General features: G+C 54.2%; 1 protein-coding gene across 1 annotated transcript; it reads left to right on the forward strand.

Moving 5' to 3' along the window:
- Positions 1–16,273: 16,273 nt before the first annotated feature.
- LOC115844629 (ETS translocation variant 3-like protein) lies at positions 16,274–21,716 on the forward strand. The gene is made up of 5 exons (XM_030841932.2): positions 16,274–16,337; positions 16,431–16,668; positions 16,924–17,113; positions 17,516–17,636; positions 21,247–21,716. Exons 1-5 carry the CDS (start codon positions 16,274–16,276, stop codon positions 21,714–21,716), a joined length of 1,083 nt encoding a protein of 360 aa, XP_030697792.2.
- Positions 21,717–24,663: the final 2,947 nt, after the last annotated feature.

The raw sequence follows: 24,663 nt of genomic DNA on the forward strand, positions 1-24,663 counted from the left end.
CTCCTCTCTCCTTTTAACCTTTCCCAAATTCTTCCAGTAGGTGGTAGCTTGTTAGTTCCACGTTCCTTACCAGGACCTCCTGTTGTAAGATAACTCATGCAAGTGGTTACTATCGGGCTTGGCCAGGGCAGGCAGTTTTCAGTCAGTGGTTCCCCTAACACTATGATCCCTGTTTTACTGATGAGAAAGTAGGGGTCCACAGTGGGTGACCTGTCCTACTGATTCAAACCTTTCTCAAGAGTCTGAATCCCATACTTTGCCCATTCATGGCCTTGGATCTCTGAGACAAGGGTGAAGACACTTTATTCTAATCAGACACGCAGAATTAGGGGTGGTGTGGGGGACCCCAACCTTAGCATTTCTCCAGGAGTCAGGCCTTGTGTCCCAATCAGGAGTGCAGAAGGAAAGCCAGCACCTGCAGCAGGCCCAGGGGAGGGGGCCTCTATCTCTGGACAAACAGGCTCCTGGGGCTGGGTTGTGAGGACTGGTCATGGAGGGATAAAGATCAAAGATTAAAGCCTTCCCAGAATGCAGACGAGCCCCACCCTGACTCCCAGGGCCCAGGTTGAGGGGAGAAGCCCCACATCTCCAAACTCCGGGGCTCCAGGATCTGGGAATCTGGTCTAGGGAGACAATGGGGAGGGTGCCGCCCAACAATGGGCTAAGACTGAGAAGTGAAGGTCTAGAGCCAAGAGGCAGCAGGTGTCTGCCCCAGTGACACTGCCCCTTGCCTCAGTTGTCAGGTGCTGGCTCCATCCCAGCTTCAGCCCAAAGACTGGTTTAGGAGAACAGTCAGAACCTTACAACCTTGGTCCCAGAGAGCTAAGGGTCCGTGAGGGAGGCCGTCTCTGACCTCTCACCCCACGTTCTGCAGGAACCTGACCAGGGAGGAGGATGGAGGGACCCCTCTGTCCAGGAGACAGAGGTCAGCCTTGCAAACATGGTTCTGGCTTCAGGGCCCTTTGTTCCAGTGTGTCTTTTTTGGCCTTCTGGGGTTTTTTCCCCCAAATCCCTCAAAGAGTAATTTAAACAGGCAGAGAGTGGGGTAGAGATTCTTTGTATGATTTTGACCTCCAGGCAACTAACTGGAAGGAAAAGGGAGGGGAAACTGAGGTATGCGGTATAAGCCTGTCTTCAGAATATCACAGTAAAGGAAGTTTGCTTTAGTTCTCCCACTCCTGGCCCAGCTGGGAAAAATCTTTGTCGCCCATGTTGAAATTTTGGACTTCTGGTGACCAACTGCAAGTAACATTTGTACGTTCTTGTCACTTGCTTTAACTTACTTGATCCACGAGTTGATCCACAACATTGCCCTCTGTGGATTCTTATGACTATTATTATCCCCGTTTGGGGGATGAAGAAAACAAAGGTCAACGAAGTTGAGTGAATCACCCAAGGTCAACACAGCTAGTGAGTAACCAAACCAGGACTCACCCAGAGTTCCTGACTCCAAGCTCCATGCTTTTTCTCAAACACCTCCCTGCCCCTCAGTGATGACACACAGAGGCTAGAAGAAAGGGACGGGAGATTGAGTTGCTTTAAAGAGGCCCCTGATTTCTCTAAGGGAATCTTATGGAATCATCACTGGTGTGAGCTCCCCTGAAATGACCTCCAGGCCAGAGAGGGAGAGGCACACATGCTTTCAGTCAGTCGTTCATTCCTGAAACTGACGTGGCCACGTGCCAGGAGACACAGCGAGTCCCTGCTCTCTGGAGACTCACAGAGACTCAGTTTACTGAGGGAAACAAGCCAACATAATGAACTGAAACACAAGGCAGATTGTGGCCAGGTGACAATATTCATTCATTTGTTCATCTAACATTTCCTGAGTGCCTGCTGGATGCTAGACTCTGTCTTGGGATTTCGCAGTCAAATATAGACACTCCTAACCCATCAGGAACCTCCAGTTCAAAGACGGGTAATTAGAAGGCTCGGGGTCCTGCTCCAGGGCTCTCCCCACAATGCCACAGCCTTTCCCTTCATCTCCCAGCGAGCTGTGACTTTTCTGGTTACCGGAGAATTTTCAGTACTGACTTGGGCAGGCAGGAACTCAGATGCCCCCACAACACTGGGGGAGTTCTCACTCTCCTCCACAGCCCTTCTAGGGAAAAAAAAAAAAAAAAAACAGGGCCCCAAGATCCCTTCTAAACACAGGCAGTCCTCAGATGGACTGGTGTCCATCTGGCAGCACCTACACCACCACTTTTGGATCAGCGAGAACCAGGGTCCTCCTCCTAGCCTCCTGACCCCAGAGTCCAGCTCAGCCAGCGCCTAGCACATAAGGAGTGCTCTATAGATGGAGTAGGTAGGTTGTATTGCCAGTAACAGTGAAGCAGGAGGCACAACTCCCTCTCCAGCAGTCAGGTCAAAGTTGATGGGGAAGGCTTGGTCCTTGCAAACCTAGTTCTGGTCCTTAGAGAGCTCCTACCTGATTTGAGGGTGGGGGGGACCACTTAGCCACACTTGGCCTCAGGACAGAGATGTGGGCAGCTGGCTATCCAACTGGCTTGGGCTGTGGACCCCACCAAGGGGGAACCAGGGTGGGGATGGGGAAGATGGAGAGAGAGGGTGAGGCATCAACCTGGAAGGACTGTTGAGAGTGGAGCAGTTTGGGAAGGGAGGAGAGGGCATGGGTGAGGGGCGATGAGACGGACACGGAGTCCTGGGCCGGGGGCCTGAGCACTCTCTGGAAGCTGGGAGGGGCAGGGGGTGGTTCTCTGGGGGACAGAGTGCAGAGGCAGCGGTGGAAGAAAGACCTAGAGATGAATTCCCAAGGAGGTGGGGTGGGGGGAACTGAAGCGAGTGGGCGGGGGCTGCAGAAGGGGTGGGCAGGGGAGCAGGGTTGACAGCAGGGAGCGCCCCCCGCCCAACCGCCCAGCCTCCTGCCCATGGTATTGATCCGCTAGATTACTCAATTTCACCCGTATTGATCAGGTAATTGCCTTATCTCGGGTCTCATTTGAGCTCCGCATTCTCCTGACTTTCCCGTCTCTCTCCCTCCTGTTTTTTCCTATCAGCCTGACACAAGGCTCCCTAACACAGAATAAATATATATACATATATATATATATATATATGAACATAAAGGTTTGGTTAGCCTGCCCCGGGTTGGTGTTTGGGAAGGGGGACAGGGGTGGATAGAGGAAGGTAAGACCAGCCTGCCCTTGGAGCCCCTAAATTCTCTTTTAAGAAACCCTTCCTGGCTCCAGATAGTGGAAATGTCTGCCCACCCCAGGTTCTCCGAGGTCCAGATAAGAACTGGGGGAAACAGGCTGCATAGGCCTTGGTCTCAATCTGTCTCTTCTCACCGCCCCACCCATCCTCCTCCCCTGCAAGACCTGGAAACCCCAATTCCTCAGCCAGGCTCTTGGACGTCCCTTTACTAAGTCTGCAGAGTCTTGCCTCTGTCCTTCCGGCTGCTCTTAACTATGTGTCCTGCCAGTCTGTCCCCTGCCCCCTCTGTGGCCCAATGTGTGTCCTTCCTGCCCACCTTCCTCACCCTCTCCCACTCTCCCCATCCTTGGCCTTGGCCCAATCCCCTAACCTCAGGGTTCAGGCAGCCTGTCCTTCAGCTGGAGGAAGGAAAACTAGGGAAGGAGACTCAGCCACTCCCCAGGGAGTCCACAGACTGTTCCTCCCAGGAGCCCCCAACCTGAGAAGCAAGGGCTCTTGTCTTCCTGAAGCCTCCAGTCTGAGAGAAGGGACAAGACCCATCTGAGGGCAGGACAAGAAGACCCCCACAAAAGTTATAGACAATGTCCCAGGAGGGGAGTGAATGCCGGAAGATCCTGGGCAAGATTCAGCTCTCTCACCATCTTGCAAAGCTCAGCCCCAGATTAGCTCACAGACCAGCCAGGCAGAGTGGCAGCAGATACTGAGACTGTCATTCGCCAACAGTAGCTCCCCGAGCCTGGGTGCGAAGTCTATGGGGCCAAGGGGATCCATCCACCTGCAACCAGGTGCTTCCTTCCAGCACACACTCTGGATTCCTGGAACCCTGGAATTCCCTGTGCAATGGCCAGAGCTGTGTCCAGGCACGCATGCGCCTCCACCCTGGACGCACCCTCCTGAGTATGAGAGTAGGGGACAGCTGTCCACCTGTTGTCTTGCACAGGCGCCTGCAATGTCAAGAGCGGGCCCAGGGTGTGAAGATTCTTAGCATTGGAGCTCTATTTTCTAAACTTCTACTGAGACTGTGTGCCAGGCACTGAAGTAGGAACTGGGAGTTCCATGGTGAACATGATGGATAAGGCTCAGGCTCTCCCCACAGAGCTTAGAGACTCTAGGACATTATAAACCAGTTCTCCCTCCTACAGCCTTCAGGATCTCCCACCCGATCCATGCACACCACCCAGGGCCTTGCAGGCTCGCTCTGTCCCCTTTGAGGAAGGGAGCCCATCAGGTGGGGAGAGGGAAGGACTCAAAGCAGGGCGTCCAGACACCATCTGTGCTGAGGGTGGGGGGTCCCATCTCTGAGCCCCACAAACTCATCCCACCCAGTGAGGAGCCAGAGGAAGCAGTGGCGGGTGTGCAGGAGGGTGGGAGCCCCACAGGGTCCATCTGGCTACATCCTACCTTCCATGAGCTGGCAAGTACCATCACTCTCTGCCAATGTCCTCCACAGAGCCCAACCCAACTCTTCACCAGAGTTTTCCAGAGCAGAGGGCAACTGATCCTTTTTCCTTCTCATCTTAATTTCCAGAGTCCCATCTCTGTGCTCTGGAAAGTTCCTCCTTGAGTCTAACCAGCATTCCTCCTGCTGCTCCCACAGCATTTTTTTGTTTTTCTTTTCTAGGTTCCTCTTCCATTCAAATGCCTCAACCTTTCCAGCTTCTCCTTCAACTCTCCACGCCCCATCTTTCTCTCATCCTTCCTTCCTTGACACCTGCATTCATTCACTTTGGCCTCCTTGTATCCGGGCTTGGAAGAAGAGTGACCAACTGTCCTGTTTTGCCTGAGACTGTCCCAGTTTTAGTTCTAAAAAAGTCCTGTGTTTGGGGGAACCTCTCTGTCCCAGGGACAGTGGGGCACCCTACCTGGAAGGTAGTATACCGCATGAGGCCCAGTTCGAGAAGCCAGATGGGAGCAGGGTTTGAGTACAAATACAAAAAGGCCAGCTGTATTTTCCCACGTGTCCACAGAGACAAAGACAGACAGACAGACACACACACATATACACAGAGATATCCATAAACAGTCTCTAAAACAAAAACACAGCCCACACATCCAGAAGCAGACACCCACAGAAACACAGACACCCGCATTCAGATTCACACACAGACAAACCCCGCCTCACACCCACATTCCTCGAGACAGGTGTGTGTAGACACACACAGGCACGCACGGTACACCAACAACGCACAGCGGAAACACAAAAACTGACACAAGCGCCTACGCACAACAACACACGGTCATAGAGACAGACATCCACAGAGAGACGCTCACTGTATGACTCCTCAGAGACACACAGACACACATTCAGACGCCCACACAGAGGCACGAATAAGACCCAGGAGCACAAAGATGCCTTCACCTGCGCCCACAGACTGAGCCAATCCACACATTCCAGAGCTTTTCCCTGTTCTGCCTTGGAAATGCTCACAGGATTGGGGGTGTTGGCTGGGCTCAGCCCCAGAGGAGAAGGTGGGCCCAGCCTGAAGGTCTCAGGGGACCTCAGCCTGAGGCTCACAGAACCAGATAGAGAGAGCACCCCCCCCACACCCTGCTGAAGACTCCCTCTGCCTGGCGGGCCCTGCCCCCGCGCCGGTGCCAGGGCTGGGGACAGCTCTGAGAGCAGCCTCTCTGGAGAGGGGGTCGGGCGTGGGAAGCCCTGGCTCCCTCTCTTGGGGGTGGAGAAGTGTGAGTGAAATGGGTTTATTACTGGGAGTCTGTTGCCTCGATTGGTATCGATCCCCGCGTGTCACCTTCCATCGCCACTAATGGGACATGAAGAGTCGCCACCAACACCACAGCCCCTGGCTGCACACACTCACCCGCGGCTCCCCTCCCCTGCCCCCGCATCCCAAAGCTGCATCCCAGGCTGCCTCAGCCCCGCCTCCTCCCGCATCCCCAGCCTCACCTCCTCCCTCTGCCTCATCCACTCCCTCTCCTCCTCTTCCTCTCCTTCGGCCTCTTCTTTGTCTCCCTGAGTCTGATCCCAAAAGCTTCCCCCAGCACCTCCTTTTCTTTCCCCCCTTTCCGGCCACCTAAGGACCTTATCCCTCCATTCAGGGGTGTCCCTTTTCCCTCCCCTCACTTCCTCTTCTCTCCCTCCTCTGGGTCCAGTCTCAGTCACCATCAGTCCCCCATGGGGGTGCACTGGGCCCCACCCAGTCTTGGGGAGCGATGGGGGATTCACGGGAATGAGCCAGTGGGAACCATCCCTCTTTCACCAACCGCTGGCAAGGAGTGCTTATCAAGGGACAGTCTCCTTCTGTCACACCTGGACTGGCCAGACGGACCCTCCTGGAACCAGCCAAGTCCCCCACCTTCGTTCATTGCACTGGCTGCCACCACCCCAGGCCAGGTCCTGGCAGAAGAACAAGGAGAGAGTGAGGAAGTCTTTTTCTTTTCCCTCTCGCTGTTCCTCGTGGAGGAGATAACACCACCTCCTCCTCTCTACCCCACCTGGCAAGCCCCTCACCCCCTACAGTGCCTGGGGAAACCCTCCGCAGGGCCTGATCTCCCATCTGTGGGTCTTCGGTCCTGCCCATGTTAATGTCAGATGATTATGAAGGCACAAGTGAGACCTGAGAGGACCCGTTCAGGGTGGTGAGGTCTTGATACAAAGTATGTCAGACTGTGTCGGTAGACTAGGAATTTAGCCTATCGTGCTGGTTACTCAAGTATGAAAAAAAGCCACGAACTAGAACAGGAAAAGTCTGCTTGCAGCTCAGATAGAGCATCCTTGGCTTTGCTGCTGTGAAAGCAGTCTGCGCGCCTGAGTCTGTGCCATCACACCCTGGGGGCTGGCAGGGGAGCTGAGGAGAGGGGCTCCTCCCAGCCCCGCCCTGCGCCCCGACCAGCCCTGAGAGACTCCTCTCCAAGTGACCCTGGGAGATACCCAGAGCCAGCTCTACGCCGCAAAGTGGGAAGGGCTGCCTCTTGTTGACTCCTGTCCCCAGACAGGGATGGGGTCTCCACCCTCCATCAATGGGCCCCGTTACCGTGTCAGCGTTGTTTAGGGGGCTGCATCAGGCCAGGTACAGTTACTAGCTACGAAGTTGTGGGTTTGAAGGCAGTTTAAAATGCTGAGGCTTCCTGTTGCAACTTAGGGTAGTTGGATTAGCTAGAGTGTGGGGAGCTGGTCGGGTACCTGTTGGTTTATTCACTCGGCGATCATCTGTAGAGCAGCCTCGTGTCCAGGCACCGGATGCACACAGAGATGCTCAAAAGAGCAAAGGAAAGGGCTGGATTTGGTCAGGGGACCTCCCCTCCCCAAAGGGCACTAGGCCATTTGCCTGTGTCTCAAGGAAGAAACAGAGAGGCTCAGGGTCCCACCCTAGAAGCCAATGTCTGTGCCAAGTGCCCAGCTTCCTAATCCCACGCCGAGCCTCCCCTACGAGGGCCAGCCATCAAAACGTGAATTGTACAGAAAGGGTAGGGGCGGTGGCGGGGGGACTGCTGTGACCAGGTTTACGGGCATGTGAGAGGAAGTGGGCAGGGACAGCGTGTGGAGCAGCAGAAGAGAAAAGGTGAAACCCTAATAGTCTCAGAAGCAGCTGCTCTGGTTCTCACAAGGACTTGAAGTTAGCAACGTGAGGGACTTCCCTGGGAATTGGGACAGTGACAGGAAGTGGGACAGCAGAAAAGCCTTGAGCCTCCCTCCCTGGAGGCCTGTCACATGTCACCCTCCCAGGAGAGTCTGTGGAGGCAGCAGGTGGTCTGAAGGACCTGTGGAGTCCAGGCCCACCGTGTAGGTCCCAGTTCTCCCACTAAAGATTGTGCCATGACCTGCTCTTCCAATGGGGCCTTCGTGGGAGAGGGGGAGGACGGAATGGCTCTACCTCCCCAGAATCCTCTCCTTGGCCTTGGCATCTTCCTGCTCTGAACTCACATGGTCCTAAATCCTTAAATGAAGGAAATGGGATGGGGTGAAGGTGAGCAAAGGGGCAGAGCCAGCTCTTCCAGTGAGAAAACACCAGTGACATCTGAGAGAGATGCCTGGGGTAACACGTCTTGGCACTAACCTCAGTCTTCCTGGCTATAGCTCTCTGTCCTCTATGGAGATCCAGTTTGCCTCGTCCTGGCTAATATTCCTCCCTTCTCCCTGCATCCAACTCCCTGGAACAGTGTTCTGGACCATCCCTCCCTTTGTAACCTCTTTCCTTTTTGCCCTCGATGGGCTCGGAGCCCGGTCCTCCTGCCTCTCCCCCAACAAGGACCCTCTCTTCGTGGCCCCTAGCTCCTGTCTCTTCCAGCAATCAGCCTCTCTCTCTCACCTTTCCATCATGTTAGCTTCGGTTGATTTAACCAGAAAACAACCCCCAGAATTTAATTCCATGGCCCTCCATTCCCATCTCGATCAGCTCAAGGCTGGGAGGGGCTGTGTAATGATGGGGGGAGTAGTGGGGGAGAGAGAAACTTGGCCTCCCAGAGTCAAGGAGAAAAAAAAAAAAAAGAAAATCATATTGATTCCACAATGACAGCCATCAATCTTTTCCTCCCCACTAGGGATTGGGGAGATTGGACACAGGCCCAACAGGCTCCAGGGTCCCTTGGTCCCCAGGACGTTCAAAACAGAGGCTGGTCTTTGACAGCCTCTCTCCTCTAGTTTCCCCTGAGGTCAGTTACCTAAATTCTCCATGCCCTCCCCCGTGTATTCCGGAATTCTACCACCTTATCTTCTTCCTGCTATTTATTTAGCAGGGTGTCTGATGCCCCTGCAGTTACTTTCTCCTGTCTGGTTTATGACTTAGTGGGCAGTTCTTCTTGCTGTCTAACTTTGAGTAGTATCTACAAAGAAAAGGAAAAATCTGTTTTCTAGAGCCCTAAGAGGAAAGAGACATAATAAGTGCTTTAAAAACCTTAGAGAAAAGGTGACTGGGTAAACTATTGGTTTCATTGTAGTATTTGAGACTAAGAGGAAAGTTACAGATTATGAGGGTTCAACACCAGTATGTGAGCGGAGGTGGGACCTGGGACTCCGAGGGGAAAACAGGGAGTGAGGTAGTGTTAAGAGTCAGAGGTTATGAAGAGGGGGTTCTTGTCCAGGCCTGGACTCATCTCCACAGGACGTTCTATGAGAGCAGGGCTGACTTATAGTGGGAAGAGTAGACAGCTGGAAGGACTTCCCGGCAGGTCAGTGTCCCTTTTCCTAAAACTGAAGCGGGTGTAGCCCTCTCACCAGTCTCCCTGTTGGTCAGATGTTTCAGGAGCCATCTGCTCCAGAGGAAGGCTCTGGATGCAAAGGACCCAGTGGAAGACCCTCCCTCCCACCCTACCCGCCCACAGAGGTGAAGGGGGCTCAGGGCCGTGGTGCCACTGGCCTCCGAAGGGTTAATGCTATTGTCTGAAAAACCACATCAGCTCCCCTGGGAGCTTGGAGATCCCGCTCTCATTTTAAGTAACCCTAACTCAGCGCGTGATGAGCGAGGGGTCGCTGGGCGAGGAGTGCGCCAGAAGGAGCCGCTGGATGGAGCCCGGAGAAGCTACTGCACCAAGGTAAGGGGCTCTGGTGGCGGGTCTGCCGCTGGGGCTGGCCAGAGGGACAGCCCTTCTCCTCCCCCACCCCTACCCCAGCTGTGGAGCCAGTCGCAGAGCAACTGGGAAGAGGAAAAGAAAGGAGACACAGGCACGGGGTGAACATGAGAGCCCGAGGGCCACACTGAAGCTGCCTAGGAGGGGCCAGGCTCTTCCATCCAGGTGTGGGACAGCGCAGAGGCAGGCGTAGGGCAGTCAGGGCAGAGAGAGGCAGGGACCCCAGAAAGGCAGCAGGTCTGGCGTGGCACCAGGCTCTTCTCCCCAGATGGGGCACAGCTGGGGTCAGATGTCGGCTCACTGGGGCAGAGAAGACTCCTGCGATAAATGGGGCCAAGTCAGGCTCTCGGGGCTGAATGAATGAGTCTCAGCCATCCCCGTGCCCTGTTGTCTGTACCTACAGGGACTTCAGCGGCTCAGAGAGCTCGCTGCTGCCATCCGTGTGGCCAGGTTGAAGGGTAGTGGGGGGAGGACTGACACTGAGGGGGTGGGCATCACAGCGTGGGCATGGGAAGGAGTAGGAGGTGGTCCCAGGGAGGGCAGAGTTAAGGTTGTGCTCCCACCTGCGCCGGGCTGGGATGAAGTGACATCTCTGATGGACTGAAGGGATTCTGCCCCATCCATCCGCTTCCCTCACTTCCTCAGACTCCTGGCTTCTTCCCAAAGAACGAGGTCCAAGAAGCCCGAAATCTAAGAGCTTGGGTGCCCCGTGTCAGGCGCACCCCTGTGACAGCTGGGGCGGAGGTGGGCTGTGTGAGGCTGGAGAGGCACAGACGGCGATGCTCCCATGGCAGAGAAAGGTCTTACCCTCCTTCCCAACAGACAAGAGAGCAAGCACTGGGAAGAAGGTGGTGCCGCTGCCACTCCACCTCCAACCCCTTTCTGACCCTGCTCGAGGGCAGTGGGGCCCCGTGGGGAGAGTCCAGGGCACATGGATGGAGTCTCGAGTCCGGTTTGGCCCTTAGTGGAAGTTGAATTCAGGGTTCATGGTAAGATTGGGTACGAGGGCCAGGGTTGAGGCGGAAGCTGGAAGCGGACATGGCATTGAGGGCTGGCGACTGAGTGAGACAGCGTCAGAGGCCCCCAGCTGGTGAGAGCGCCCTGGGAGGCCCGCTGCCTGCTGCATTCCTCGTCCGTCCTGTTACTCAGCCCCAGACGGGCCTGCCGGCTCATCCCAGCTCAGCACTGGGCTGAGAGCTTTCACTTCCTTGAAGCTGGCCAGACTCCCCAGCCACCTACTGGGGGGGATTTCTTGTCCCCTGGGTGGGGAGATGAAGGGAAGGATCGGGGGGTGTCCAGTCAAGGGGATCCCCTGGGGCCCAGCTGATGGGAAGGAGATGAAAGGAACTGACACTGAATTTGTGCTGGGAGAGAGGGCAAGGGGCCGCTGGAAGGCTGGGGGGAGGACAGGGGCACTGGAGGAGCCTGGGTCGGGAAGCTGGGGGCCTGGGCTTTAGTTTCCATCTCTGAAGCATAGGTGAGAGACAGGAGGGCAGGAGAAAGACAGAAAGAGGTAAGACAGAAAGTGACCAAGAGAGAGAGTGACAGAGACAGCACAACAGAGGGCAGGCTGGGTGAGAGGTGGTGAGGCAGGGACACCCTCTAAGGAGGAAAACGGGCACAGGGGGAGGCAAGACAGACAGATCACTTGATTTGTAGACAGGAGACAGTATGATCTGTAGACATAAGACGTAAAGACAGGAATGGAGAGATCAACAGAAACTGAGACAGAAAAGGATGGACAACAGAGAAAAAGGAAAGTGAAAGGAGCTAGGGAAGTAAGACAAGAGAAGCCTGGTTCGGGAAGTGGAAACAAGGAAGAATAAGACTTGAGAGGGGAGAGGAGAGAAACTGTAAGAAAGGAGGAAACAGTTGAAGATTAAAGGTCAAGCAAAGTGAAACAGAGACTTGGCGGGGCCAGACCAAGGGAGCAGTGGGTGTGAGGCTGGAAGCTGGTCTCCTGACACCCCAATTCCTATTCCCCAACCCCTGGGTCCTTGGGGGGGGGGGTCTGTGACTTTCCCCATGACTTTTAACTGCCCTTCCTGCCAGGGCTGGGGGTGGAGCATGGGGCTGTCTGGGTTTGGATTTCGACTCCATGGAGTAACACAAACCTTTTAAAATCCCACGGCCCCCAGGGACCACAGAGACAAGAGCCAGAGACAAGTCTGCAAGGGGCTGGAGGGGTGGGGGCGGGGTAAAGAGGCGATAAATATCTGAGACCCGATGAGGGGGCACTGGCAATGGGAGCAGGTTGAGAGGGAGCCTGGAGAGGGGGCTCAGGGCTGAGGAGGAGGAAGGAGGGATTCAGGGGAAGTAGGGTGGACCCCGCTGGGGCAGTGGCAGAGAGGGAGGCGCCTCTCCCAGGTATGGGCTGATGGCAGCAAGAGCTGAGGCTGCGGGAGGGAGATGGAGTTTAGCTGGCCAGATTCCCAGCCAGGGAGCGTCCAGAAGGGCTCCTCTCTGCCCTAGGCTGTCTGGGTTTGGCAGAAGAAGGGACAAGATGCCCTTGGTGAAGAAGGACATCGATCCCTGCCCTTCCCCCAAATTCCCCAAGGAAGAGGTGTTGGCTTTGCCCTTCTGAGGCCCCCAGCTGGTCCTGCTCTCCATCCTAAGCCGCTTTCGCTAATAGCATTAAGGGAGGTCTCAGGACTAACCGCTCTCCACTTGGGGTTGAGATCAAGGGGAGAGACCAGAGGCTTCTAATCAGACTGGGGATTTGGTCGGAGGCGGGGCGGGGATGAGCAGTTTGCTCGACGCTAAGAAGCAGAAAATATTACGCACACATCCCCCCACACTGCCATCTCTGTGTTTCCCTCATTGCCCCTCAGGGCTGGTTTCTCCACTCTGATCTTTCAGTCTCCCAGGGCTGTATCTGAACCTCACCTGTGTCCACAGCATCCCCGATTTCCGCGATGCTATTTCTCTGTCTCATTCTCTCTGATTCACTCTCTTCCTCGCCGACCCTCTTGCCCTCTTTCTGGCCGCCTTTGAATTTATAAACAGTCCGTTTTCCCGCTCATCCATCAAGCAGTCACTGAGAAGACTTCGCTGTGTCCGATCAATCAGATTATGGGGACAATCCCTTTAGCAGTTTAGAAGGGCCAACGACACGGTGACTTAGGATGCAAGTTTCTACTTTGCATAGAGGCAGCCCTGTCTTGAGCTCTGACCTTTGTTTATCCTGGGCGTGTTCCTGTCCTCCTCACCTCTCTGTATTCCACTCTGCCCATCTGATGGTCCTCTGGCTTCCCCCCGACCCCCACTGTTGATCACTTTTCTGGCCAAGAGCCCACCTCTCAGGTTTAGACTGGAGCACCTCCTTCAGGACCCAGGGCCTCCTAAGCCTTGCCTCTGCTCCCAAGTTTCATCCTCAACTTTTCTGCCCTGATTGACTAATTACAGCTCAGAGCCTGGAGTCAGACCTGTTTGCATCAGGCTCCACCACTTGCCCTGGGATCTTATGCAAGTCTTCCAATCTTTTGAACCTCAATTTCCTCAGCTTGCAAAACAGAGATAATAATACCCACCACGAAGGGTTGTGAAGATTCAATGAAGTAACATAAGAAAAAAAAAGTCAAGCCCAATGCTGGGTTCATGATAGGGGCCCAGCTCATATTCACTAAAGTCTTAAAACCTAAAATCTGCTTGGGACATTTCTTTTGGCTCCAACATCTAGGTTAAGGCTCTCTTTTTTATCATCGTTATCGCTATTGCTTTTCTTAAATAATTACCTAAAACCTACATGTGTCGTAATGAGCGCTTGTGTGGGCCAAGGGGATTAATCCTATTAATAGTAATCAGGGGCTTCCCTGGTGGGGCAGTGGTTGAGAGTCCGCCTGCCGATGCAGGGGACGCGGGTTCGTGCCCCGGTCCGGGAAGATCCCACATGCCGCGGAGCGACTGGGCCCGTGGGCCATGGCCACTGAGCCTGCGCGTCATATTTGGCTTCATATTTTAGATTTTGTTCTTTGAGGGAGCAGGAGAGAGGGTTTGGTAGCCTACCTAGGTGGCTGAATATTATAAATTTTGTATTTTGTATTAAGTTCTTGCTTTCCACTCTTTCACTTAAGAGCTGTATGACCTTAGAGAAGTCAGTCAACCCCTCTGAGCTCCACCTCATCTGATACTTCCTGTGAGGTTCAGGGTGTGTCAATTTCTCAGCACAGTGCAGAGTGCCCTGAGTGTCTGCTCTGCGTTGGGTTTATTGTTCTCTTCTTGCCAGATTCTAAATCTACCCTGAGGTCTCAAACCCTCCAGACCAGGAAACATCATCAGATCCAGCAGGAGGCACTGCAGCCCTAGGAATTCTATCTGCTTCCTCCAAGGAACAGTCCTCCTTTGGAATCTCTCACTTCTGCTCCCCCTATTTTCCCACCCATTTTCCTAAGATGAGGTAGGAGACATCCCAATCATCTGGAGGTTAGACAAAGGAGGAACCTCCCAATGGACAGAGCAGGAAAGGAAGGTGGGAGAGGAGTAGGGGCATCTGCTTCAGGGGAGGAAAAGAAGGAGAGAAGATTCCAGAATATCAGCTATCAGTTTAGAGACAGATGGATGGGTGGGAAAACCTATTCACCCAGATTCAGAGTGGGCACAGACCTACTCATAGCCCTGTCTGCCTTAATTTCCAGAGATGCTCTCTGCTGGGGCCAGATTGGGTACCCCTGGACACACCTGCCCCCAGCGGGCTGTAGGTTTGTCCACTGGCCCACCTGGAGCTGAGTGTTCCTTGGGAAAAGGAGAGCAAGAGACCCAGTGACCTCTTAGTGTGGGGGGAAGGAGGGCAGGGTTGGAATTCCTTGACTTTTTAATTTAATTTTATTTTATTTTATTGAAGTATAGTTGATTTACAATGTTGTGTTAATTGCCGCTGTACAGCAAAGTGATTCAGTTATACATATATATATTCTTTTTCCTATTCTTTCCCATTATGGTTTATCACAGGATATTGAATATAGTTCCCTGTGCTATCCAGTAGGACCTTGTTCTTGGGATTCCTCGGGATTCCTTGACTTTCCAACACCCACAGCTCCTTAATGCTGTTTCCCATGGATTCTTGCTACTCAAAGTACAGCCCACGTACCAGCAGCGCTGGCATCACCTAGGAGCTTGTTAGGAATGCAGAATCTTAGGTTCCACCAAGTCCCACTGAATTAGAATCTGCATTTCAAAGAGATCCTCAGGTGACTCCTATGCACATTAGAGTTGGAGAAGCACGGCTACAGATGATTTGTTTCAAGTCTTAAGGCAGCACGGTATATGAAAAACTGCCGTGAATTAGGAGTGGAGGGTGGGACGGCCATACATCATCGTCAAGTCGCTTTCCCTCTCTGAGCCTCATCTGGAAAGTGTGGAGGCTACTCCAGGTAAGCCCCCACATGCCTCCAGACCTGACGGTCTAATAAGTTCTGGTTGAGAACAACGCTCGCCTCATGCCAACTGCATCAGAGATGGAAACCCAGAGCCCAGGTGGTGTGAGCCGGTCCCCTGTGCGCAAGCAGTCCGCTGCGCCTGGGCCCAGCCCCAGGAGCAGGCCTCTCATTCTCCCATCCCTCCTCATCCTCTGGCCTATCAGTTCATCTTGCGCTAGTGACAGTAGAAGCCAGCTTTTCGCACCATCCTCAGTTCCATCCGGAAGGCTTTGTGACTTAGACATTTCCTCTCTTCCCCTCCCTGCATCAGGCAAGTTTATCTTAGTGGGGCTCGTTCCCCAGTCTTCCCCCCATCTCAAGGCCCATCCCCATCCCACCCCCAAGCCAAATTGGGAACCAGCAAGATTCCATCTTCCTTGCCCATGGTTCATTAATTCAACAAATATTTATAGAGCCCCTGTGAGTACAAGGCCCTGGGCTAGGATGGGTTCCGGGGAGCCAGCAGGGAAGAAGACAGCCAGGGTTCCTGAACGCAGGGAGCTGACACTCTGAAGGGGAAGACAGATATTAAACACATAGTGACACCCTTGATAACTTCATCACCATTCATTGATTCTACCAACAATCATTTCTTGAACATCCATGACATGCCAGGCGCTCTGCTAGGCACTCGAGACTCCTCAGTGAATAAAACGCACAAAAATCCCTCCTCTTCTCAAATGTAAAATTGTTCTAAGTACTATAAAAGTGCGGGTTCGTGTATCTGCCAACACTCAAGGTTTAGAAAGAGCCAGCGATTAATTACATTTTCACTTGTCTCCTCCTGGGAAAAACCCCCATCCTGTTAAGGCCTGAGAAAAGGTGTCATTGTCTAAATCCCCCAGCGGCGGCAGGACCTAGGACCCTCTGCATTCCTCCCCATCTATAAAGCGGTTCAGCCTCAAGCCCAAAGCCCTGGGTCAGCCCCTGGCCAGTGAGGAGGTCCCCAGAGTAGGCTGGGCCCAGCCTGGCTGGGGGGAGCTTCCTGCCTCAGACCCTGCTCCCCTGCCTCAGTCTCCCTTTCCTCCCCTAGTCTCTTCCCTCTTCTCTCTTTCCTTCCTCTTTCACCTCCTTCTCTCCTGCCTTCTTTCGCTTCCTCCTAAGAGGGGACCATTTCCCCCCAAGACCCAGACACAGCTCTTGCCCCCCCGGAATGGACAATGCACTGCGGCTGCCTGGATGAGGGCATCCCTGCCATCACCTCCCGTCACTTCTGGATCTCAGGTGAGCCTCCGCCAGGTGTCCCAGCTGTGCTCCAGCAGTGCCCCAGAGGCCTCGGGAGCAGTGGGGCGGCGCTCACTCCCCTCTCCACCCCAGGCCTGGCCTTCCCCGACTGGGCCTGCAAAGCCGAGTCGTCCCCGGGCTCCCGGCAGATCCAGCTATGGTACTTCATCCTGGAGCTGCTGCAGAAGGAGGAGTTCCGCCATGTCATCGCCTGGCAGCAGGGAGAGTACGGGGAGTTTGTCATCAAGGATCCAGACGAGGTGGCCCGCCTCTGGGGCCGCAGGAAGTGCAAACCACAGATGAATTATGACAAGCTGAGCCGGGCCCTCAGGTGAGAGGAGGCAGCCGACGTGGCCAGACAGGGGAGAGTTCAAAGGAAAGCGCCGTGGTTTCTGGCACCCCTGTCAGATTCCTGCCCCTCCAAGGCTTGGGAAATGCTCTGGAGTGTGGTGAGATGTCCAGTGGTTATCCAGGAGCAGCTTGGGGTTTGCCTTGGCAGCTTGGGGACGGGGGATGTGGCTGCGTCCCTGACTGCATCCTCCCTGCCACTGGGCCAACCCTTTATTCTCAACCTTGGAATCTCCAGATATTACTACAATAAGAGGATCCTGCACAAGACCAAAGGCAAAAGGTTCACTTACAAGTTCAACTTCAGCAAGCTCATCGTCGTCAACTACCCTCTGTGGGAGTCGTGGGCACCGCCATCCCTCCACTTGCTGCTGGGGGCCCCTGCTCTGTTTCGACCAGCCCTGGTGCCCATGGGTGTACAGAGTGAGGTAGGCATGAAAGCTGGTCCCATCCCCAGAGCTCCACCGGAACCTGCCTCTCTGCCTCAGGGGCCCATCAGCTTTCAATGTTCTTCTCCCCCTGCATCCTTAGTCCCTGAGTGTCCCAGGGGTGGGGGTGATACTCTGAACCACCCCTACATACTTAACGATCCCTACAGTAGAGCACCTGCCTATGAGAGAGGGCAACTCCTTCTGTGCCAGGATCACAGGGAAGGAGGTGGCGGGGTCTCAGGGGAGGGCCCAGGACATGTGGGCAGTGCTGACTTAGCAACCATTATGAGAGTATTTCATTATTGTAATGACTGGTCATTAAAACAAACAATGTATACTGGGGAATACACGCCAGGGAGGGTCCATTCAACCCCTGAGCCTGCTCTCCTCACTCCCCAGCTCCTGCATAGCAGGCTGTCCACCCATTGGGCCATGGCAGAGCAGCTGGCTGGACAGCGGACCCCTCAAGGACCACCAGAGGCCTCCAGGGACAAGAAGGGAAGCGGCAGCATTGTCCACCGTGAGTGCTCAGGACTGGGGTGGGCCCAGGGAATCTTAAGCAGAGGACGGAAGGACCCTTTTTTTTTTCTTTTGGCGGTACGCGGGCCTCTCACTGTCGTGGCCTCTCCCACTGCAAAGCACAGGCTCCGGACGCACAGGCTCAGCGGCCATGGCTCACGGGCCCAGCCGCTCCGCGGCATGTGGGATCTTCCCGGATCGGGGCACGAACCCGTGTCCCCTGCATCGGCAGGCGGACTCTCAACCACTGCGCCACCAGGGGAGCCCCCGGGAGGACCCTTTTGATTGAGCACATGGGTGAGGGGGCATGAGTCAAAGGATAAGTCATGTATTCATTCAACAAACATTTATTGCTCACCAGCTATTTACTAAGTGTGTGGACCCAGAGATGAAAGATGGCTCTCAAGATGCTCGGAGATCAGTAGGGAACAGAGATGGGAGGATGGTCAGTGACCAGTGCTGAGATTCTGGGAAGCACGAGGTGCTATGGGAATGCAGATGAGTGGGGGCTTCCTGGAGGAGGCTACACCTGAGCAGGTGAAGAAGATGGAGAAAGAGGCCCAGGCAGAGGGAACAGCATTTGTGAAGTAAAAAGCTGCAAGTGAGTGTAGTAAGTCTGAAGATCTGCTGGCAGCTTACATGGTGAGACTAAGGTGCGTGATGGGAGTGGGAACAAGGAGGCGGGTGAGAGACGAGGCTGGCGAGGCAGACAGGCGTCTGGTCACAGAGGGCCTCTGAAGCCATGCTGAGGGGGCTTGGACTTGATCCGTGGACAGGAGGGACCCAGAGGGAGAGGCACATCCAGATGTTCATTTTGCAAAGGCGACTTGGGTTGATGTAGAGTTTGTGGTGGGAGAGGCATACAACTGATGTTGGAGGCTTTGAAGCTCATCTAGGCAGAGGACGATGGGGACAGAACCAAGGCAAGGGCCATGGGTGGAGAAGGAGGCCCAACTGAAGAGAGATTGGGAAGATAAAGTTCACCCATTCATTCCCTTATTCACTCATTTCTTCTTTCAACAGATAGCTCGTGGGCTCCTGTTGAATGTGCCAAGCCCTGTCCTAGGGCCAGGGGTGCCAATGTGAGCAAGACTGCCTTTATAGAGCTTGTAGACAAGAGGGGGTTTGCGGACATTCAGTTAATAATCCAACAAGTAGATAAGTAATGATAATTGTGCTAACTGCTACAGGGAAGTTCAGGGTGCAGCCGGGAAGACTTCCTTGACAAAGTGACATTTGAGCTGAGACCCAAAATGTAAATCGGTGCCGGCTTAGTTCAGAGGGAGAGAGGAGAGCATGGCAAGCAGAGAGAATAAGGTGTGCAAAGGTCCTGGGGCAGGAAAGAGGAACCGGGAGGAAGCCAGTGTGACAGCACATGGCGATGGAGGGGGACACGGCAAAAATGCAGGCAGAGGCCAGTTCTTCCAGGACTGTAAGCTGGGAAGAGGCAAAGTCAGATTTTCTGCGAAAAAGATCAACAGAGACACTTGACCAACACAAGGCTCTTCTGCAGAGGCCCAAGACCTATCCCTCCACTTCTGGCAATTTCATGGAACAAAGACCCATGGCCCTCACCCCACCCAAGTGCAGCTGAGAGCCCAGAGGTCCCACCTCACAGAGAATGCAGGGCACCTGGCTCTGGGTCCTCACGAGCGCAGCCAAAGCTGTGGGCGTAGGGCGGCCCAAGACCTGCTAGGACTCGTAGGGCCACAAGTCTGGCAGCCTGCAGCAAGACAGCACCTGAACACCTCTCTGTTCTTCCACTCACACCCACCCCTTCCCAGTTCTGGGAATGCCTTGGGCACAGAGCTGCACTCTTTGGGAAACTATGAGGGGGAAATCAAAAAATATTCCCTGGCGAGCCCCCGCTTGGCCTGAGGTATTTTGCACCTGCCTGCCCTCTGCGGGTGCCCAGGCCCTGCCTGTGCTTGGGTCCTGGGGCACCCTAAGCCGCTTCAGGTCTCTGGGAGCCTAGCAGCAGCCACATGCCCACTTCTGGATCGGGATTCCAGAAGGGTGTGCCAGCCCTTCACTCCACCCTCACTCACAGCGTTTGGTGTCAAGAGAGGAAGCAGCTTCTGGGCAGAAGAGCGGCCAGGACTACTGAGCCAGGGACAGAAGCTGCAGGACCAGAGCTGGGAAGGGGCGGGGAGGGGTAGGAGGACTCTTAGAACCATCTTCTCCACATGCCTACTCAGCTGTGGGGCCCTGAGGGGGGACACTGCCCCCAGGAGCCCCAGGGGACACACCTTCCTGGGGGAAGACAGCAGTCTCCACGTCATCTAAGGACCCAAGAAAAGGACAGTGACTTAGGAGAAAGTACATTCTTGCAGGGGTCTCCACGCTCTTCCTCACGAAGGATCATTTTCACTACTTTCCCCTTTCACAGATCCAACATCAGAAATATTGTTCCTACCAAATAAATCGGATGAATTAAGTAACAACTAAGTTGTTTTTCCAGTTTTTACTAACTATAGCCTTGCTGATGTCATCACCTTGGGTTGATACTTGCTAAGAAAAAATGTGGAACTGGAGTTAGGTTTTTTGAACTATAGAAAGTGGTGTGAAGTTCTATATAATCATCCCCAGAGATCCCAGGCTAGGAGTCTCTATTGCAGGATCCTGGGGAAACAGGGCAGATTTGGAAGGAATGGAAGGAGGGAGGGCTTCTTGGAGGAGGAGAGCTATAGGCCAGAGCCAGCCAGAGAAGGGGAAGGCTGGGGCTCACCCCACATGCTTGGCCTCACAGCTCAGCAGGCCCCATGATGCTGTTTGATCTTAGCTAGGAGCAGGGGGTTTATGGATGAAGGAACTGAGGACTGAGAATTTAAATGACCCAGGGTCACACAACTAGATCTTTGCCCAGCTAGAATAGAACTAAAGTCCTTTGCTACAGGGACGAGGAGAGTGAAGAATGGATCCATTGAGTTATGGCAAAGAATATCCTCATTCATTCATCCAACACATTTTTATTGAGCACTTAATACATGCCAGGCTGGGTTGGATCCCGGGATCCAGAATAAAACAGACACAGTTCCTGCCACCACAGTGTTGGGAACACAGATATTAATAATCACACAAATGACTCCTGATTCTAAGCAACAGGGCCCTGGAGGAGAGTACCAGGAAGGATGAGGGGGGAGTCCAGGGGCTCTCACCTAGGCTGGGAAGGCTCAGAGGCTTCCCCAAGGAGATGACATTTACGATAAGATGTGAAGCAAAGAAAAAAGGAAGGTGCACAGGTGGGGAGAGAAGGTTTCAAGCAGGAGCAAAAAGAAATGGGAGGGCTTCCCTGGTGGCGCAGTGGTTGAGAGTCCGCCTGCCGATGCAGGGCACATGGGTTCGTGCCCCGGTCCGGGAGGATCCCACGTGCCGCGGGGCGACTGGGCCCATGAACCATGGCCATTGAGCCTGCGTGTCCAGAGCCTGTGCTCTGCAACGGGAGAGGCCACAACAGTGAGAGGCCCGCGTACCGCAAAAAAAAAAAAAAAGAAAGAAATGGGAAGTGGGCAGAGAAAGGAGACATCTCCAGCGGTGGGGACTCACTGACCCTCTCTCTCTCTCTGTCTCTCTCTCTCTGTCTCTCTCTCTCTCTCTCTCTCCCTCTCTAGGACTTGGCTCTGCCCCTGCCCACTGCCGGCTCAGCCCTTGCTGCCATTTGGGGAGCCCCCAAGACGAGCTTCCCCGTTTTGCCTCCTTCACCCCTCCCCTGCCACCCCCTGTCCCCTCTGACTGGCCCCACCTCTCAGGGCCTTTTTTGCCCCCTGTCCCCGCAGGGCAGCACTTCCCAGGGTCCTCCATGCCGGACACCCTGCTCCCAGAACCCGCAGGGGCTGCAGGGGCCCCAGGGGCCCGGTATATTCCTGGCCTTCCTCTGTTGGCCGGGCTGGCGCAGGGGGCTGGGGAGAGGCTCTGGCTCCCAAGCCTGAGGCCCGAGGGGCTGGAGGTGAAGCCTGATCCCACGATGGATCCCAGAGAGGGCTTCTCCTCAGAGAGGCAGGAACCCTACATTGTAGAGGAAAGTCCCGTGTCCCACAATCTGCAGAACTTCAAAGCAGTGTGGCCCTTGGATCCTCCTTAATGGGAGAGGAAGATGTGAAGTGGGGGTGTGTCCCCCAAACTCCATCTCACCTCTTATCTACCTCCCTTCTGGCTTTGCTCCTTCCCCTGGCTGGAAACAGCTTTAAATTGTAGAACGATCTGAAGGAACGGAGTTGCACCCAAGGAGGTGGAGGGCATCGCAGGGAAAAAGCGAATGTGGGGAAGGGGAAAATTGAGGCAGAGTGCCCCCTCCCACCAAATTGCTAATCAGATTAAGGAGACATTCTTAATCTCAACTTTTTTGAGGGAGAAAGAGAATAAGGTTTCCATAGATTTCCATCATTTGAAAGACCCTATACCTGCCCACATGAGACGGGAAATTAAGAGTCTAAGTTGGGGAAGGGTCAGGAGTTGTTTTGTTCCCCGAGTCTCAGGGCAACTCCCTTCTTCGCTGGGGCCCTTGTCCTTCATCAGTCTAAGGTCTCCCCTCTCTCTCCTGCCCCTCCATGCAGCTCTCTCCGATCCCTCTGATTTCTGCGACATTGGGAGCTCCTGTCCCCTCCTTTCCCCAAGACCCAAGCAAGTGGGGTCAGGAGGGATGGGCCTCCTCAGCTCTGTAATACTCCACTGCAGACCATGAATAAAATGCCCTTGGCAAACCTCCCTCGTGGCTGACCACCCCCTCCTGCGTTCCTGCTGCCCTCTGATCTGGTATGGAGTTAAACATCACCCAAGATTCCTGATGGGAAGGGGGGAGAGGGGGTTGGGAGGAAGAGTAGGAATCAAGCCAGCCACTCTCCTCCCTTCTGCTGCCATCATGCCCCAGAGAGAAAGGCTGAAGCTGTAGCCCGAGGAGCTGCCCTGGCCAGTGAGAAACCAACCTCAAGGAAGGAACCTAAGAGCAGAGCAAGGGTCTTCACAGAATGACCCCCAGATCCCTGCCATGGACCTCTGAGCAGAGTTTTAAGGGCTGGGGATGAAGGAGGGAGTTGGAAGGGGTCCCTCTCCCTCTGCACCCCAGGTCCTAAGAATGACAAGGGGAGCCAACTGAAGCAACAGGTGGCTGGGGGAGGAGGGGACACATAGAGAGGGGTCTTTTGCTCAACCAAGGAAAGGCCAAAAGAAAAGAATGTTCCAGGAGCCAAGCCATATTGCTCTCCTATCTCTAGGCTGCCAATTACAGGTTTAGGATTTGTCTCCACTTTCTTCCCATGATGGAGAGCAGAAACTAAGGAGGCACAGAGGGTCCCTTTGTCCATCATTTGTCCCTGGCCCTCATCCAAAGAGTAGGGGTGCATCCCTCTCTCAGAGCTCCCTATTCATTCTGCTACCCACTGCCTCTCAGTCCTTTGGGGCAGGCGCATGTTCTCATGGGTGGACTGGGGAAGGAGATACCCAGAGTAAGGCAGGGCTAAGCCCTCACCACACAGAAAGGTTAAGATGAGCAAGGAACCCAGCTCCCAGGCTTCCAAGCGGGGTATAGGCCAGGAGAAAGGATCTGTGAGTGGGCTTCATCACAGTCTCCCTCCCTTACCCCAGATGCCAAAAAAAGGGGACCTCAGAGTGTCGCTCCCAGGAGATCCTAGGAGCTATAGTGAAAACTGCTTCTCACTTGCTCCCAAAGTCACAGGCCCAGGCCCATCCCCAGCCCTACAAGAAGGACGAACACCCAGCCTGGCGCTTTCCCATCATCCTGTCCAGTCTGGGGAGACAAAGAGCTAGTGTTGTCTGCTGTGGCACAAAGAACTGGATCATACTGTCATAGGGTTTGGGTCCTGTTCAGAGAGGCCAGCCTCGGGAACAGGGTTCCCTAACAAGGACCCCCATGTGTCCTGCCTGACCCCTCCTCCTCTTCAGAAGTTCGTGGTTGCTATGACCCCCACGTTTCAGGCAATGAAAAATGCTTTGTGGTCACTTTTCTAAAATTTCTTTTTAGAGTAGGTGAACCCAGGAGACTGAAAGCTCAGCTTCAGAGGACATAAATTTCCAGGTGGTGCACTCTGTGTTTTAGACAACAGATTCAAGGAGAGCAGAGTTTCTCAACCTCTGCACTATTACCATTTTGGGCTGCAAAATTCTTAGCTGTGAGGAGCTATCCTATGCATTGCAGGATGTTTAGTATATCTCTGGCCTCTAGATACGAGTAGCACCCTCCCCCAGCCTCCTCTTCTAGACCTGGTGAAATGTTCCCCCCAGGGGAAGAAACCGTGCCTGGTTGAGAATCACTTAAGAAAGGCTTCAGCAAGTCCAGATGTTCTGGCAAAGATGCGACCCAGGCTCCACCAACGCGAAGAGAACTGTTGGTTTACACGTTGCAAGGGTGCCCTCTGGTGGCCAGAGTCAACACCAGCGATCCGAAGAGCTCAGAGCTCGGGACCAGGCTGGATGGGTAGAAACCATGGGGGCGCTGTTTGAGGTGAAGGGGTGCTGGGCACCTTCGAGTCTTTCGAGGGGAGGAAGGGAGTTGCAGGATAAAACTATTTTATAAGAACTCTCCTATTTCAAACCCCATTTGCAAATCATGGACTATTCACCAAAGGATCCACAGGTCTAATGGGAAAACAGAGGGCAGATTGTCAAGTCGGGTGCAGCCATCAGCCCTGGACACCACACCCTCTAGCCCGCTGGGGCCATCAGCGTCCTCTGAGAAGAGTATGGAGCAGATGCTCAGCCTTCTTCTAGGAGGGGTGGGAACCAGGGCAAGACACAGCAAATCCAGCTCACCAACCCCCGCTCCCAGGCCCTGGACTCTGTTGCACCAAAGGCAGGGACAGGAGCACACTTGGGTTCCAGCAGAGTTGTAGGGCGTCAGAACTCCCAGGCTTCATGAACCAGACATTAGTAGCCATAAGGGACCTTTGAGATCATCAAGTTCAACCTCCTAATTTTACAGGCCCAGAGAGAAGAAGGGACTTGTTCAAAATCATACATGTAGAAGAGCCAAACTCAGAACATAAATTTCCTAATTATCAGTTAATGATCTGTCC

Source organism: Globicephala melas, chromosome 1 (assembly GCF_963455315.2).
Source record: "Globicephala melas chromosome 1, mGloMel1.2, whole genome shotgun sequence".
Lineage (NCBI taxonomy): Eukaryota > Metazoa > Chordata > Mammalia > Artiodactyla > Delphinidae > Globicephala > Globicephala melas.

Coding starts and splice junctions, on each gene's coding strand:
- LOC115844629 (XM_030841932.2), top strand. CDS start 16,274: ATGCACTGCGGCTGCCTGGATGAGGGCATCCCTGCCATCACCTCCCGT. Junction 16,669..16,923: donor AAGCTGAGCCGGGCCCTCAG/GTGAGAGGAGGC, acceptor TGGAATCTCCAG/ATATTACTACAATAAGAGGA. Junction 17,637..21,246: donor AAGCGGCAGCATTGTCCACC/GTGAGTGCTCAG, acceptor CTCCCTCTCTAG/GACTTGGCTCTGCCCCTGCC.